At 58.6% G+C, this 16,344-nt stretch overlaps 2 protein-coding genes across 6 annotated transcripts; both read left to right on the forward strand.

Moving 5' to 3' along the window:
- Positions 1-133: 133 nt before the first annotated feature.
- Positions 134-9,834, forward strand: ELMO3 (engulfment and cell motility 3). 5 transcript variants are annotated; one of them, XM_074882094.1, is made up of 20 exons: positions 134-410; positions 481-521; positions 671-743; positions 820-870; positions 1,352-1,521; positions 2,358-2,457; positions 2,562-2,713; positions 3,497-3,575; positions 4,227-4,277; positions 4,620-4,742; positions 4,909-5,040; positions 5,292-5,396; positions 6,374-6,482; positions 6,696-6,832; positions 6,926-7,089; positions 7,223-7,335; positions 7,575-7,679; positions 8,005-8,087; positions 8,353-8,433; positions 8,634-9,834. In XM_074882094.1, exons 1-20 carry the CDS (start codon positions 333-335, stop codon positions 8,844-8,846), a joined length of 2,160 nt encoding a protein of 719 aa, XP_074738195.1. In that variant the 5' UTR covers positions 134-332; the 3' UTR covers positions 8,847-9,834. The 5 variants fall into 5 exon arrangements, with proteins under 5 accessions (XP_074738195.1, XP_074738196.1, XP_074738197.1 ...); XM_074882095.1 differs by having other exon boundaries at positions 8,353-8,426; positions 8,634-8,829; XM_074882096.1 differs by lacking the exons at positions 820-870; positions 1,352-1,521.
- An 813-nt stretch (positions 9,835-10,647) lies between these two features.
- TMEM208 (transmembrane protein 208) lies at positions 10,648-16,056 on the forward strand. The gene is made up of 6 exons (XM_074881773.1): positions 10,648-10,705; positions 10,779-10,874; positions 10,970-11,029; positions 11,212-11,348; positions 14,488-14,572; positions 15,615-16,056. Exons 1-6 carry the CDS (start codon positions 10,700-10,702, stop codon positions 15,750-15,752), a joined length of 522 nt encoding a protein of 173 aa, XP_074737874.1. The 5' UTR covers positions 10,648-10,699; the 3' UTR covers positions 15,753-16,056.
- The last annotated feature ends 288 nt before the right edge of the window (positions 16,057-16,344 follow it).

A 16,344-nucleotide genomic window follows, 5' to 3' on the forward strand; every position in this document is an offset into this window, starting at 1 on the left:
CAGAGTTTCCCACCTCGCCTTGGCCTGCGCCTCCCCTCTGCTGAGCCCCCTCAGGGGAGGGGGTGTCCCCGAAAAGCGGGGTGCCGGCCGGGCCCTTTACCGGCGGGAGGCCCCGGAGGTGGGTCTCGCCGAACCCGCGTCAGCTCAGGTGAGGGGGCCGGGCCTGCTCGGGGCTGGGTCCGGCACCGCCATCGAGACCGGCGGCGGTGGGGCCTCGGGGCCGGCAGCGGGGGCCCCTCCGGGAGGAGGCGGCGGCGGCGGCGGCGACCCGGAACTGCGGCGCGGCGGGGCGGGGAGCCGTGCCGAGGGGTGACGGTGCGGCCGCGGGAGCCATGCCGCCGCCCAAGGACGTGGTGAAGATCGCCATCCAGATGGTGGGAGCCATCCCACAGCTCATCGAGCTTCAGCAGGTACCGCCCGGGCCCCCCCAGGCCCCCCGCACCCCTGACCCCCAGCTCATGGCCGACCTCTCTCTTGCAGACCAAGCCCCTCGCCTCGGTGCTCAAGGACGTCTGCGACGCGTGAGTACCGGCGCCCGCGGCTCCCCTCTTCCTCACAGCAAAGGCCAAAACTTCCCACCGGGTCGTGACAGCCGCAACCGGGCTGCCGCTGGCCCGGTGGCGACCGGCGGTAGCCACACGGTGCTGTGACCAGCCACCGGTCCCCACAGGTGGAGCCTGCCCAACGCCGAGCACTACGCCCTGCAGTACGTGGATGGACGGCAGACCTACATCACCGAGTCGGTGAGACACCCCCTGAGCTCTCCCCGGCCCCGCCGGTGTGGCACTCACCGGCTCACCGCTTCCTTTCTCCTTACAGAATCGCGGGGAGATTAAGAACGGGAGCATTTTACGGCTGACCACCTCCCCGGTACATCCCTCTGTCCCCCCGTCTCCTTCTCTGCCGCGTGCTCTGGTGGGATGTCGCCCTGCAATGGGGCAGTGGGGTGCTCCGAGCCCTCTGCCGCTGCCTCGCTTGGTGACTTCTGGCTCATGATGGCTCCTCTCGGTGCCTCAGACCCAGCAGAAGTAACACAGGGAGGAGACCTGTCTCGAGCTTCATTCTCCCTCGACAGAGCTTGGGGGAGTTTGAAGAGAAACTGAATCATCTTGAGATGCTTTGGACGTGTGGGCCAACTCATCAAGCATTCTTAGCGTCGCGCCAGCTTGACCTCCTTCCTCACCTCTTCCTGGTCTCTGCTCTGGTGGCTCTATCTCGGTCCAGCTCCTCACTGGGGCCGCTCTAGCCTGAGCCTCCTTCCAAAACTTGTGCTTAAGCTCTTCCAACCTTCTCCAAGCTTGCCGCTGTCTTTTGATGAGCCCCTTTGGCTAGATTCTTTCCTTCCTGGTAGGACCAAGAAGCGGAGCGATTGTACAGCGGGATCCAGAGCAACAACTCGGATGTGAAGACTGACTCTCTGAAGAAGCTAGCAAACCTCTCCCAAGATGTAACCTTTGCTCAGGAGTTCATCAACAGGAATGGCTTGAAACAAATCTTCTATATTGTGGAAGAAGGGAACGAGTGAGTATCAGGAAAGGACTTTTCTTGCAGTTCTTGACTTTTCTTCTCCCTTGCTAATGCTGCGTGAGCTCTAAGGTGGGCGTTGGAGTGGACTCTCTTCGTGGTCCTGGCTTGCTGATCCCTCTGCGTGCAGGGCAGTGCTGGCAGCAGGGCACTTGGCGCTGCAGGCTCCTTACCTCCAGGTACATGTGTCCCTGCACGTCGGCAGCCGGGGGAAGGTCCCCACGGGTCCTGACCTCTCGTGAATGTGCCCAGACTTGAACCTCCTGGGTCATCTGCAGTCTCATGGGTTTTGCTACCAGGAAACCTCCTGTGATGATCCCACCCTCCACTGCTGCTCATTTTGCCACCCTGAATAGTCCCTCTGCCCCGAGGTTTTAGCTGTGAGAGAGCTACAGGCAGCTCAAGAAAACCCTGGTTGCCAGATACTAGTGCTTACTTGACTCTTCCAGGATGTGATGGCACATCTCCTTTGAGCTCCTTACCTCACAGAGGGTGTGGAGCCTAACACCAGGCAGCACAGTGTGTGTTTCTTGGAAGCAGGGGGAGGGATTTGGGGTGGCTTGCCTTTCCCAAGGCCTTGACTGCAGTGATCTTTGCACCGTGGTAACGCAGCTTTCTAGAAACTGTGGAACTTCCCCTGCCTTGACTTCCTGGGATGACTAAGCGAGAGTCTGATTTCTTACCAGTCTCTTTCCTTTCTTCTCCTGCTCGCTGCTCCTCGAGCTGTTTCTAACGTACCCCGCAACATGCAGCTGTGCTCCCCTCTTATTGTGGTGACTGATGGTGGGGTATCTGGAGACATCCTCACTGCGTTTGCTTGTCTGTCCCTCCAGTACAGGGGAGATGCTAGCTCACACCCTGAAGGCCTTCATGGAGCTGATGGAGCATGATTTTGTTTCCTGGGAGACTCTTAGTGCAGCCTTCATCAAGAAGGTAAGCGCCTTCTGCAGGCTCCACAGCCTGTACCCTTGGGATTCCTTGTTGGCCTTGTCACCAAGGCTCAGCCTGCCATTGACAGGTGGTTTTGTGTCTCATAGATAGTGAGTTACGTCAATATGAACACGGTGGATGCATCTGTCCAGCAGCTCTCCTTGTCCATCTTGGAGAACATGGTGCCTACCAGTTGCCTGCTCTTTGAACTAGTTAAAAAAGAAGTGACGCTGGATCGTCTTCTCACCCACCTGCAGGTGTAAGTGGAGAGGCCAGAGCACTGTTTGCCCCATCCCAAAGCCAGTGGGGATGAGACAGTGGAGGGGATTTCTCCGGGTCTTGGTGATTATCCCTGGCACAGTGTTGTCCCTTCCTAAACAACTTGTGAGTGGGCAGTGAGTCCTGTCCCGCTGCTGGGGGAGGGATGGACCGTCCTGAAAACCATCCTGTTTCCAGGTCAGATTCCTTCATGGCTTCATTCATGGCCTGCTTTGCTCAGATATCCTGGTTCTTTAGCCAGCTGGCATTTTTTCTGGCGTTGGCTCTTCCTTCCCTTTCCCCAGTGTATTTAGGAGCAGTAGTAGGTTCCCTGCAACTTGGGAGGGGTGATGCTGTACTGAACAAAGTTTGTTAAATCCCTCAGCTAAGGTGGGTTCTCTGTTCCCTCATCTGCATCTCTTCAGTTTGAAGGTTTTTCTTTCTAGAAAATAGAGAGGCTCATGCCCAGGGCTCCTGCCAGAGGGGAGTCTTCTGCTCATCCTGGGTTTTCCTGCAGCTCCAAAATGCTACACCCATGGGTGTGTGCAGAGCAGTATTTGATCCTCCTGTGGGTGCTCTGCAGTCACAGCTCCCTGCGAGGAGACCACCTCACTCCTAGCCCTGTTGTCGGCAGCTGCTTACTCATGGCTCTGGCCTCTCTGGGTCCCCCAGATCTGTGCAGTGGGGTCCAGCAGTGAAGTGGGGAGAGGACTCTGCCTTGGGGAGGGCAAGACTACCCTCAGAGCTGGTGACTCTCCTCATCCTCCTCATCCTCCTCCTGCAGGACAAATGCCCAACTGCAGCTGAAGGCCATGGCCCTGCTGATTGCGCTGCTGCTGGCTGCGACCGACGCTGAGCGGCGGGTAAGGGGCTGCTCTCTGCCCGTGGGCAGTAGCCAGGACCAGGTGATGGCAGGGTGGTGGGTGCTGCACATCCAGGCACCACCATGCCCCTGTCGTGGGGGTGCTCTGCTGAGAGACCTCAGCTGGCTCACACCCCTTGGAGTAATTTGGGGGGGATACAAGATCTCAAATGACAGAAGTATCATGGCTGGTGGTGGCACAGTGACCATGATGGCCCAGACCCAGTGCCTGGCACATCTGGGCCATCACAGCTGGGCCCCGCTGTGAGGTGGGGTCTTGGGCAGCTGGGTCCTCCACTGTAGTGTTTGTGTTCTCTGGGATGGTGGGGCTGAGAGAGGTGCCCGGAGAGGTTTCAATTCAGTGTCCTCTCTCTGCCTCTTCTCCTTGACTGACACAACCTGTCCTGGCAGCCTGGTGGGGCAGGGTCTCTTTGAGCTCCCCTGGGGTGGGCTAGAGCAGTGGAAGCTGGGGGCAGATCTCCTGCTCACCGGTGTCACTCCTGAGACTGCCGGTTCCTTTCTGTTCCCACCCTGCCTGTGGCCCCACGCCAAGCTTAGTGGGGATGTGAGGGCTGCAAAGGGAACACGGGTTTTTTTGGGAGAGAGTGGTGTGTGGAGCTGGAGAATGTCTCATAGCCTCTTCCCTTCCTAGGACATGATGGACTACCTGAGGGAGAAGAACATCAGGCAGTTTATCCACAAGGTGAGGAGCTGGGGTTGTGCTTCATCCTCCGCCCTTTCCTCCCCAGCTCCTGTCCCCTCAGCCCCAGCCTTTGGTGACCGTGCCTGGCTGGGTTGCCTGTGTGCCCCACACCCCTTCCTTGAGGCTTCCTATGGGTGCTGCCACCCACGTGCCCAGGGTTGCACCCCTGGTTGCCCCATGGTTCGGTGCACCCAGCTTTTGCTCAACCCTGAGGGGAGTTGCCCACTTCCTAACACCCCGTTGAGCAACAGGACCTGCCGGGCTTTGGCTGTTGGGCCCTGGGCTTGGAGGAACTGGGAGCAGCAGCCTGGGGGAAACCTTCTCACTCGCGGTCTCCTGTAGAACATCATCCACAGCTCGGAGCCACTGGGGGACGAGATGGCTCATTACCTGTACGTGCTGCAGTCTGTCAGCCTCAACCTGTGCGAGCGCCGCATGAGGACCTCCATGGATCCCTACTCACAGGTCTGCGAGCAGTCTGGCCCTGGGCTCTTCCACCAGTGGAAGTAGAGGCGGGTGAAGGTTCACCTTTGGGTGAACCCAGCACATCCGATTTCATTCCTGGTTTGTCCTGGGAGAACCTGCTTGTGGGGTACTCACCAGCACCCCCTCGTCTCCGCTCTCCCTCCAGGAACAGCGGGAGCTCCTCCAGTCGCTGCGTCAAACAGCCTTTGAGTCGGAGAGCGAGACACCCACCAGCAACTTCAGCACCGAGCGCCGGCGATCCCTGTGTGCCAAGGAGTTCCGCAAGCTGGGCTTCACGGTGCGTCCCCCACGTGTCCCCTCCCCAGCCTCATGCTGGGTCCGCCACCCGGCCTCGGCAGCACCTCCTGATGGCTCCCCTAAGCCTGGTGTCCCTGTCATGCCACCATGCAGTACCTGCCTTCTGCTCCCTCGGTACTCCTAAGTGCTGCGGAGCTGCTGCGGCTCGAAAGACGAACCCCATGACTGTGTCTCTGCTGCTCGGAGAAGAAAGCAGCAGTTGCTAAACTGCATCCTTTTGTGTCCTCCCAGAACAACAGTAACCCAGCAGAGGACCTCCGCCGTGCCCCGCCAGGACTCCTCGCCCTCGACAACATGGTGTATTTCTCCAGGCACACCCCCAACGCCTATAGCAGGGTGCGTGCTCTCTGCTGGAGAGCAACCTGGTGGAGAGGTGCTGGTGGATTTCCCCCTTTCTCCCCCCCTTCCTCCCCCCCTTCCTCCCCCCCTTCCTCCCCCCCTTCCTCCCCCCCTTCCTCCCCCCCTTCCTCCCCCCCTTCCTCCCCCCCTTCCTCCCCCCCTTTCTCCCCCCTTCCTCCCCCCTTTCTCCCCCCCTTCCCCTTCCCCCCCTTCCCCCCCTTCCCCCCCTTCCCCCCCTTCCCCCCCCTTCCCCCCCCTTCCCCCCCCTTCCCCCCCCTTCCCCCCCTTCCCCCCCTTCCCCCCCTTCCCCCCTTTTCCCCCCCTTTTCCCCCCCTTTTCCCCCCCTTTTCCCCCCCTTTTCCCCCCCCTTTTCCCCCCCTTTTCCCCCCCTTTTCCCCCCCTTTTCCCCCCCTTTTCCCCCCCCTTTCCCCCCCCTTTCCCCCCCCTTTCCCCCTTCCCCCCCTTTCTCCCCCCCCTTTTTCCCCCCCCTTTCCCCCCCTCTTTCCCCCCCACCTGTCCTTGGCCAAAGCCAGGCGAGGATGTCCCTGTTGGGCAGGTGTCCTACTGTTGCCCTGTTTCAGATGAAGCCAAGTCCTCCCTGTGGGTAGGAGCAGCTGTTTGAAGGCTGGTGGCACTGAAGAGTCCCCATAATTTTTAGTGTTTTGCCCACAGCTGGGTTTCCAGGCCTTGTTCGTGTCTGAGCAGACCAGGGCAATTTGGGCAAAACCAGCAGAGCGTGAGCCACGCTTCAACCTGCTGTGTCTGGGATCAGCTCCTGCACGGTGGCGGGGGAAGGAGGAGGCTGGGGCTGGACTTCGGGGGGAGATAACTACTTCTGTTAGGGGTGGCTTCACCTGGGGGGGACAGTTCAACTAGGAATTTCAGGAGGAGCATGGGATGCCTGAGCCCCACCACTGGGGCAGCTTCCCGAGTCCATGGCCCATGTAACACAAAGCAACGGCCCTCTCCTCCAGTTTGTCCTCGAGAACAGCAGCCGGGAAGACAAACACGAATGCCCCTTCGCTCGGAGCAGCATCCAGCTCACCCTGATCCTCTGTGAGATCCTGCACGTTGGAGAGCCGTGTATGTGTGTGCCCCAGCTTGCCCACCTCCCTGCCCTGCTGCCGGCCGGCTGGCAGGAGCAGGAACAAGCTGCCAGGGCAGGAGACTGTGCATCTGGTGTGGCCGACAGCAGGGGAAGGGGAAGGAGGGCTGGGAAATGTCCTGGTTCTCCTGGGCACTGAAATCCCCTGGAAAAACTGGGGAGTCTGGCATCATCTGTCCTTTTCACCACAGGCTCGGAGACGGCTCAGGCCTTTTACCCTATGTTCTTCGGGCAGGACCATTTCTTTGAAGAGCTCTTCTGCATCTGCATCCAGCTGGTGAACAAGACCTGGAAGGAGATGCGTGCTACCCAGGAGGACTTTGACAAGGTGCGGGGGGATGCTGGGGCCTTGGGCTGTGCACAAATTCAGAGGCTCTGGGGAGCGTTACCAGACTGGGGGTGGTGTCCTGGGCCCCTGCAGGTGCTGCAGGTGGTGCGGGAGCAGATCACCAGGACCCTGTCCCTCAAGCCCACCTCCCTGGAGTTATTCAAGACCAGAGTGAACGCGCTGAACTACAGCGAGATCCTGAAGCTGCGGCAAACCGAGCGGCTGCACCAGGAGGAGACGCTGGCTGTGCCTGTGCTGTGAGTGGGCTGCGGGCAGGGAGCCAGAGCTGCGGTGTGGGACTGGGGTGTGGGGGTGACGCCGTGGGGCTGGGGAGGTCAGTGGGCGCCCGTTGAAGTGGCCGTGCTCCCCTTCTGCTGGCTTCTGTCCCAGGGAGTTGCGTGAGAGGCTGAAGCCGGAGCTCCTGGAGCTGATCCGACAGCAGCGCCTGCTGCACCTCTGCAAGGGCACCCTCTTCCGCAAGATCAGCAGCCGCCGCAGGCAGGGTGGGTGCCAGCCCTCTGCTCCTGTGGGTCCCGGGAGGGGGGTAAAGGCTTGTCCCCACGTCCCCTGACGCTGGGAAAATCACAATTAATCTGTGGGGAGTAGCGTGCCTGGCTCCCTGGACGGCTGGTGTGGGCTCGCCCATGGGGTGGGACAAGTGGGGTGTGCTCCGTCCACTCGGGGAGGGGGGGGACCTCAGCGGCGGGGGGCTGAGCATTTCCGAACGGCCCTTCTGCTGCAGACAAGCTCTGGTACTGCCGCCTGTCACCCAACCACAAAGTGCTGCACTATGGGGACGTGGAGGAGGGGGTGCACTCTCCCCCCATCGAGAGCCTGCCAGAGAAAAGTAGGTGATGGAGAGAAAGAGGGGGTGGGAAGGAGGGAGGGGAGCCCTCTGCCCACCCCAGCTCTGACATGCTGGGTGTGCCTTAAGGTGGGAGTTGCCCCTCTGCCTGGCTGCCTGACCCAATGCCCACTGGTACCATGGGTCTGGGAGCTGTGGGAGTTCAGGCTGGGGCAGGCTGGCTCTCCAAAGGATGCTGCAGAGTGGCTTGAGCCCCCCCTCCCTGAGTTGCTGGTGGCTGTGAGCCCCCACACTTGGGCTCTGCGCACTGGAGACCTGGGGGAGAGGAGAGGAGAGTGGGTGCTCACGGATCCTCCGCTTGCCCCAGTTCCTGTGGTGGACATGAAGATGCTGCTCATGGGGAAGGAGTGTCCACACATGAAGGAGAAGAGCTCTGGGAAGCAGAACAAGGTCAGCACCTCCCACCCCGCCTTGCACAGGGGGCCCTGCACCCTCCCCTCTCCAGCTGCTGCTGATTTGTGGTGGTGGGTGGACGGTGGCAGGTTGGGTGGTTTCACAGACCGTGGCAGGTTTTTCACGTGGCTTGAGGTTGGAGACCTCTTGAGTCTTCTGGGGCGCAGAGGAGGAGGCTGGGAGGCAGCTCCTGCTCTGAACCCCACTGGGGCTGGAGAGAATCCAGCTGAGAAGCTGGCTACCCGCTGTGCTGTCCCCGCAGGACGTCCTGGAGCTGGCCTTCTCCATCGTGTATGACGTGGAGGAATACTGCCTCAACTTCATTGCCCCCACCCGGTACGAGGTGAGGTCCAAGGGCCCCCTGGGGAGGCACACTGCGGCCAGACGTCCTTGCCAGGGGACAGCAGGCGGGGAAGGGAGTCATGTGTGCCCCCCAGCCCACCTTCCTGGGCTTCCCTGGGGTGGGACCCACGGACAGGGAAGAGGTGGGCTCTCCAGCTGCCCAGGGCTGGTGCCAGAGATGCCCATGCTCTGCTTCCCTAGTTCTGCCTCTGGACGGATGGACTGAACGTGCTCCTGGGCAAGGAGATGACGAGCGAGCGAACACAGACAGACCTTGATGTCCTGCTGTCCATGGAGCTCAAGCTGCGGCTCCTGGACCTGGAGAACATCAGCATCCCTGACACCCCCCCTCCCGTCCCAAAGCCCCCCAGCAACTTAAACTTCTGCTACGACTTCAGCCACACAGAGCAGTGAGTTCCTCCCTGTGCCCCATTGCCCCCTCTACACCCCCCAAAATCAACCCCAGGCTCTGTCCTCCCATCTCCTGCCCAAAGGGGCGAGCTCAGGTGCTGGCTGGGGGCTGGGGTGTGTGCTGCCTGCACCTTGCCCATCCCAGGGCAAACCTCCCACCCTTCCCTGCCTGTGTCCTGCCCTCCTGCAAGAGCTACTGAGCTACTGAGCCTCAGACTCCTGTTCGAGGAGGGGTGACCCAGCTGCTTTGCTCCCCTGCCACTGGCAGGTGAGACAAAATACTTTCCAGACAGCCGAGCCCCTCTGTGGTGGCACTGACCCCCCCCTCCACAGTCAGGCTTTGGGCACAGAGGGCAACCATATGGGCAGGAATAAAGGTAAAGGCAGCCCTGGACAGCTGGAGTGGGGGCAGCGCTACAACGGTACGAATCTGCATGGCCTGGTTCTTCTCGTCAGTGTAGGGGATCCTTTCTGACCAAGAAGGGGGTTAGAAAAAGGATAAAATACGCTTTCCGCTCAGTTTGGCGAGCAGACGGCATCTCCAGAGCATGGTGTGCCTGCCCAGCCAGGCCTGTGCCGCACTGAAACGTTTTTCTGTGCTCCCACTCCTGGAAGGGGGCTGTTTAGGGTACAAGCCCCCTCTCCCAGTGCCATTCCAGCTGGGCGGGGGCTCGCTGCTGCTGTGCCTGGTGTGAGGAGGAGACCCTGGTCTGCCCTTGCTGCCCAGCACTGCGGCGCTCGTGCCAATCCTGGTGCCTTCCCCCGCCCCGGGCGGGTACTTGCACACTTCAGCCATCATGCTGCTGCACTACTGCACCACGACAAGCTACCTCCTTCCCGGCCCCCACGTCTCCCACCCTGGCACCCTGCACCTTCTTGTGCCTACAGCTTCTCCCAGGGGTGTTGCGGTAACAACTGCAGCCGCAGGTCGCCGGGGCTCCGACCGTGCCTCTGCCTCCCGTCTGTTGGGCCAATAAACGCTCGTGGAGAACTCGGGGCTGTGTCCTTTCCAAAGGTTTGGGGGTCAGGCTGACTGCGGGGCAAAAAGAGGCCAAAGCGGGCAGGACTGGGACTGCGCTGCAGTGCTGGAGGAGGGTGGAGAAGCCTGGAGGATGGGTGGCAGGAAGGTTTTGTTCCCGGTGCTGAGTAGAGGAGCAGGCATGGAGTCATGTCACCTCTGAGGATGGTGGCCCGAGGCTACAGCCAAGGCTCTTTCCAGCCCAGGAAGGCTTAGGAACACTGCAGGTGGTCCCGGTGGCAAGTTGGGACAGGCTCAGCTTCTGCAGGTGGGCCAGTGCTTCTTGGGCTTGGAAAGCAGCAGGCCAGCCCTAAAAAAGGCTGTTATGAGGAAAGGTGAGGCTGCTGAAGGCGGCCTATGGGGCTGCTGCCCTGCAGGGCCGGGCTCTGCGGCTGCACACGCTGAGCCCCTCCCTGCAGCCAGTGGAGGTAACTGAGGGAAGCGAGGGCAACGCGGCTCACGGGGGTTCAGGTCAGGCTCTCGCTGGCTGGGGTGCGCTGGGACATCTTCTGAGAGCCAAGGGAAGGCACCAGGGGCCGTCCGGGGAGGGGCTGAGGCGGGGAGGGCAGGCGCCGGCACCCCGAGCCGCAGTGGGGCCAGGGGAAAGGCCTCAGGGGGCTGGGACCCGCACAGCCTCCCGGGGATGGCCTGCAGGCACTCGAGCGGACCGCCGGGGCCTGGGGAGGAGGAGCCCGGGGCCAGGAGCGGGGGAGCCCCGCGGCTCAGGGCCGCCCCTTGGCTCAGGGTCTGCCCGCCCCGGCCCCGCCCTTCCTGTCCCGCCCCTTCCCGGGATCACTTCCGGTGGGGACCGGGAGTGGAGCGCGGAGCCGGCGCGGCCATGGCGGTGAGTGGCGCGGCGGGGGGTGCGGGGGCCTGGGGCCGGCCGGGGGCACTGACCGGCAATCTTGGCTCCGCAGCCCAAGGGGAAGGCGGGCACCAAGGGGAAGAAGCAGATCTTCGAGGAGAACCGGGAGACGCTGCGCTTCTACCTCCGCATCATCCTGGGGGCCTCCGTGAGTGCGGGCGGGGAGGGCCCCGGTGGGGCGCGGGGTCGGGCCGCGGGCAGGGCCGGGCCGGGCAGACAAGCCGTGCCGTGCTCTCTCCGCAGGCCGTCTACGCCGTGGTGAACCTGGTGATCTTCTACCCCGCTGCTTCCGCCTGGACGTGGGTGAGTGCCCGGCCCGCTGCCAGCAGGGCACCGTCTCCTGCCCCGGCCAGGGGCGCCTGGGCCTGTCCGGGCGGAAAGCTGGATCCTTTCCCGGTTATCGCGACAGGCAAGGCCGGCAGGCCCCTGCCGCTCTGCCCTGGGGGTTGTGGCTTTTGCGTCTGACAGCTCTTTCCTTGTTGCAGGTAGCGTTTGTCTTCAGCTCGGTGGTCTATGGCACCAGCTACCGGTCCATGAACTCCATGGCAAAGCCGTCTTTCACAGACGATGGCAGCCTTGCCGACGGGGGAATTGACCTGAATATGGAGCAGGGGATGGCAGAGTGAGTGTCCTCACCCGCACGAGTCCAGGTGAGCAGGACCTGCTGCCTGAGCGTGCACGCAGAGCTAGGAGAAGGCCAGGCCTCCGTGCCCACCTCAGCTTGCCCACTGGCGCAGGCGTCAGGGGAGCTGGAAGCCTGTAGCCATTTTTTCCAAGAACATACCTAAACTGTCCTTGTTATCTGAATTCTTGGCCTGGCGTGCGCTAGTCGTGAGCCATTGTGTGGGTATGTCAGCCCAGAACGGTCGCTGTCCTTAGGGCTGAGGTGCACAAGATCCCAGATGGTCCAGCTGGAGCAGCTTACAGCCGTCTTTCAGTGAAGAAGCAGCGCTGACACTGTGCACGCTTCTACAACACGCAGAGATATATGTTTTCTTTTTAAACCAGCGCTGCGTGTAGTGCTTGACAGAGCAGAAGGGCACACACTGCCAGTTACCCCATCCTCGCTGCAAGCTGCTTGTGTCTTGAACTACACTGAAAAACCTCTGTGTGTCTTACCCAGCTCCTCTCACCTCCTCAGCCTGTTCTGCCTCTTGTGCTTGTTCATTCCTTGTGTTTGTCCACAGACAGCACCAAGTGTTGGACTGTGCAGTGTTCTTGGCGATGCTGTAACTTTTCCTCAGTCAAGGAACACACAACACTAATTGCTGCAAAGTGCTGATAAGTAGAATAAGGAGACGACAGTACTGAAGCAGCAGAAATACCTTCTAGATGTGTTTTCTAACAGCGAGCCTCAAACTAGTTACAGAAGACTTCTGGGCAGTTGTGGACACGTCAAGCTTTGCTCTCTGTCCTCCCTGCACTCAGCCTTCGTCTGTTGGCCCAGCTTTTGCTGGGGCTCTTCAGCATGTGCTCAGTGAGGTACCTGGAGTACTCGGCCCCTTCCCCCTGATGCCCTTGGCCAACTTTAAACTTTCACTGGTCGCCAGGCTTTTGAAACACAGCGGGGTCTTGTTTCTGGCAGAGCCCTCTGCATCACATCAGTTCTTCTTGTGCTGGAAGAACTGTGTATTGATTTATATGTTTTTATTTTTCTTAACAAGTTTTATTTCTGCAGCCAGCAGGTGCTGGGGGATGTTACCAGCAGGCAGACGAACTTGTGTGGCACAGAACGCACAGGATGAGCTCTCATCTTGTGTGTTTGTTAGTGGAGTAGTAAATTTTCTACCTGTAGCCAGAGTGACTCAGGTGTGCTGTGCAGGAGACTCAGCTGAGGGGCGAGGTGGCTGGGAAGAGAGGAAAGTATTTCTAGTGTGATTTGGGAGCCTGGTGCTTTACACCCTGTTCATCCTGTAGTGACTTCTCTTTCCTGCTGGTCAGCCGAGCATTTTTTCTCTTGTTTTACACTGCTTTGGGTCTCCTGGGTAGAAGCGTAGAGTATTTTGAATACATGGGACAGTTGAGTAAGGAAAATACAGAAGTTTGATGTTGTCTGGGGTATCCTCCCAGTTGTGAGAGATGCTCTTGGGAGGTGTGTGAGGCACTGAAGCAGTGTGAGTGCCCCAATAACTGCCCCGTGCGTGCGTGTGATGGCACGGTCAGGGGAAACGACTGATGGGTGTTAGCTGGGGGATCCCGTTACCTGCTGTGGAAAGGTGTCAGGCACAGTTGTAGCACTGCTGCAGTCCTGGTTGCAGACATCATCTTTCCCTTGCTACCAGGGCTCTGAGGCTTTTCTGCCTGAGCAGCACCCCGTTGGGGTGAGTTTTATGACACATTAAAATTAATTGATGCTTGTCTGAAGCACCGGCTGTGCAAAACACAGAAGAGGCAGAGCTATAAAAACAAAACCTGCACAGCTGAGTTCCCATCCTTACTCTGTACCTTTGTACCTGAGCCTGTGCAGAGCCCTCAGCCATGAGAGTGCAAGTCTCATTAGTTTAACCCCAGTGTTAATGAACACTGGGTGCTCCTCCCTCTGACTGTGTCAGTTGGTCAGGTGAAGTGCTCTAAATTACCCCTCTGGGGATCGGGGCTCATTTACTTTCAGAAAGCAGGGGATGTTTTCCTGCCTCTTGGCTGAGCGTCCCGCAGCGTTTGCTCTTTTGGAGCCGCTTCTGGAACAGTGTGGATTTGACAGCGTTGCCCTCGTGCTGTCTGTAACTGAAACAGATGCTGTGTGTTGCTTTGGGGTTGAGGAAGGCTGATCCTGCTGGTCTCTGGGAAGAGCTGGGTTCGGTGGGAGCTCCGCCGTGGCCCCTCTGTGGCTGCTGGTGATGCACAAGATTTTGGAACCTCAGTGTCTTGTCATAGAGCTGGTGGTGGTGGATTCTGTAGTGTCTTGTGCTGATGACGGTCTCCCAGCCTAAACCAGTTGTTTCTGGTTGCTTTGCTTTGCACTGTGCTGCCCAGAATGAGAAGAGCTATTTCCATTACCTTTGCCTTTGTTTTCCTGACTCCATTCCTTGCTGTGACTCGAGCGTTTTCACTCCAGCGGATGATGATTTAATGGAGTGAAGGAGTTGGTGTTTTTTCTAACCCACCATGGCACTCCCTGGGGCTTGTGTTGAAAACCCAACGCCTGTTTACCTCTCCTGGGTGGGTGGTGGCTGAGGCGTGGGCTGCTTGTTCCCCTCCACAGCTGCTCTCAGCTCTGCCTCGTGCTGGAGCGGAAGACCCTGGAGTCAGATAAGCAGGAGGGGAGGGGAGGGGGAGCTGTCTGCTGCTGTAGCTCAGCTTGCCGGCTTGTCCTTACGGCACCCCAGCGCTTTGGTGACCCTGAGTGCGTCTGTCAGCCTGTGAAATGGCACAGGGGAGATTTGTGCTTCCCTTTAGTGCACCCAGCCATGAGCAGCTATACTTTATGCCATGATATGTGTCAAACCAGTGGGTGCTGGCTGCTGTTGCAGGCTGCGGGGGTGGTGGTTTTGCTGCTGACTTCCACCCCCCCCTGCATTCCTCAGCTTTCTCAATGTCCCTTTTCAGAGGGAGCCTAGCTTTAACTCATCAGACTTTTGTTTACTGCTCTGATTCTTCTAGATTACAGCGTGTGGCCAAGCATAGCTGCAGGGACAGTCCTTCGGTTGGGCCGGGCAGGGTCGCTCCCCAGAGGTGGTGCAGATGGGCTGCGTTGGCAGAGGAGCTGGTGTGTTTGGCTGGGGCTGGAATGGAAGGTTAATGTTTTGCTTTTCTTCCCTCAGGCACCTGAAGGATGTGATCCTGCTGACAGCTATAGTCCAAGTGCTGAGCTGCTTCTCGCTCTATGTCTGGTACTTCTGGCTCTTGGTACGTAACTTCTGGCTCCTTGTTGCTCTACGTTGTCTTCAGGGCCAAGGACATTATTTGTCTATGTCATTTCATGGTGTCCTGTTTCAGGCCAAAGCTATTTGCTGATAAATTTTTTAATCTCCCTGTCAAATCTTGTTAAAAATGAGGCTGTACAAGGGAAAGAAGTCCTGATCCCTTTGAGTCAACCATGCAAGAACTAGGCTGGCCTTGGCCTTTCTCTCTGGTCCTGTGAAAGGGCAACAAGAAACATGAGGCAGATCAAAGCCATCTTTGTGCGTAGAGCCTTTTTGTGACTGTGACAAACAGTGCTGCTGCTTGTTTGGTTTTCTCAGTCATTCACCAGCACGGACTGAGGCTGGGAACTGCTGGACACTGTGCCCCTTGGTAGATCAAATGCTGCAGGCTTTGATTTCCCCTTAACACACCAGACTCTTTCTACTCCTGAAACATTTGTCATGTGCCTCCAGCTAAAACTGCTTTTGCAGAAGGACAAAAAAATCTCCAGTTAGTTAAAAAGATCCCACAGTTGCTTTGAGTATATCCCACAAAGGTGTATAAGGCAATCTTGGGAGCATAGAAAGTCATCTCATTTCAGTCCTTGCTCACACGTTCCTTTCTAGCTGGCCTGGCAGAGGGCAGCCTAGACTCTTGACTATCCCCTGGAGACCATCTGGATCGCTTTTTTTTTTTTTTTTTTAAATTCAAAGAAATATGGGTGTGTTTTTTGAAGGAGGGAGAGGCAGAATGTCTGGGCAGTTGGATATTTCTGGCTAATTCGGACCTGATGCTGAGATTTCCATATATGAAGCGTAAGTGGTGCATACGTATGCAAGTTCCTAAACCATATGAAATCAGGCCATTTATTTTGGACGCCTGCCACTGCCTTTGATTTCCGTGCATCCTGTGATGCCCCTGATCCAGCCTGTAGAGATATTCCAGCTCCTTTGACTTCCACAGTAGGACTAGCCCTGACTGTAGGACCAGCCCTGCCCGGAGCTGACCCCTGAGTGCCAGATTTTGTGCCCCACGTGTTTTGCAGGCTCCGGGGCGCGCTCTCTACCTCCTCTGGGTGAACATCCTGGGGCCCTGGTTTACAGCTGACTCTTCGCCTGCCGGTCAGGAACCAAATGAGAAGAAGCAACGCCGACAAGAACGCCGCCAGATGAAGCGCTTCTAGCCCTGGCTGGGGAGATAGATGAACGCTGTCTCTCGTCTCCATGCTGTTATTTCATCAGGGAAGCAATCGAAACCATCGCAGTAGCTATGTTGCCCTCTGTCATTGCTGCCATTCCGCTAGAAAGGCCGCAAGAGACTTCCCTTGGTTGGCTCTTAGCGCCAATCGAGGCCTTGCTCCTTGGGATGACAAGGAGGGGGTGATGCTGGGACGTGTGTAAATACCTTTTTAAAGCAGGGGCTGTATCGCATTTTTGGTCGGGGATTGCAATGTTGGAGGAAACAGTACATTAAAGAGCAGAGTCGAATTCACTGTGTTGGCAGTGTGTTCATACAGGGGTGCTTGCGGAGGGGAGCTCTTAAAAATGCCCAGAGGAAAGCAAAAATCCTCCAAGACAAGTGGTCTCATCCCTTCCCAAGCTGTGCTGCCCTGCCTGCAGCAGCATCTATACCCTGCACAGGGCTGCAGCTACCCTGAGAGAGTGGGAGCGTGGGCAGCTGGGGGTGCTGTGAACTGGGCTTGTGGCCAAGCTCAGAGCTTTTGGGATTGAGCCTGGGCTCTCTGGAGCAAGGAATTGGCCTGTGCTACCTTTGGG

This window comes from Strix uralensis, chromosome 12, assembly GCF_047716275.1.
Source record: "Strix uralensis isolate ZFMK-TIS-50842 chromosome 12, bStrUra1, whole genome shotgun sequence".
Taxonomy (NCBI): Eukaryota; Metazoa; Chordata; class Aves; order Strigiformes; family Strigidae; genus Strix; species Strix uralensis.

Bases quoted from the DNA above. Each gene is read 5' to 3' on its own strand.
- ELMO3 (XM_074882094.1), top strand. From the start codon at position 333: ATGCCGCCGCCCAAGGACGTGGTGAAGATCGCCATCCAGATGGTGGGA. The intron at 411-480 runs GTACCGCCCGGG...TCTCTCTTGCAG, and splicing joins AGCTCATCGAGCTTCAGCAG to ACCAAGCCCCTCGCCTCGGT. The intron at 7,680-8,004 runs GTAGGTGATGGA...CGCTTGCCCCAG, and splicing joins CGAGAGCCTGCCAGAGAAAA to TTCCTGTGGTGGACATGAAG.
- TMEM208 (XM_074881773.1), top strand. The intron at 11,030-11,211 runs GTGAGTGCCCGG...TCCTTGTTGCAG, and splicing joins CTGCTTCCGCCTGGACGTGG to GTAGCGTTTGTCTTCAGCTC. The intron at 11,349-14,487 runs GTGAGTGTCCTC...TTCTTCCCTCAG, and splicing joins ATGGAGCAGGGGATGGCAGA to GCACCTGAAGGATGTGATCC.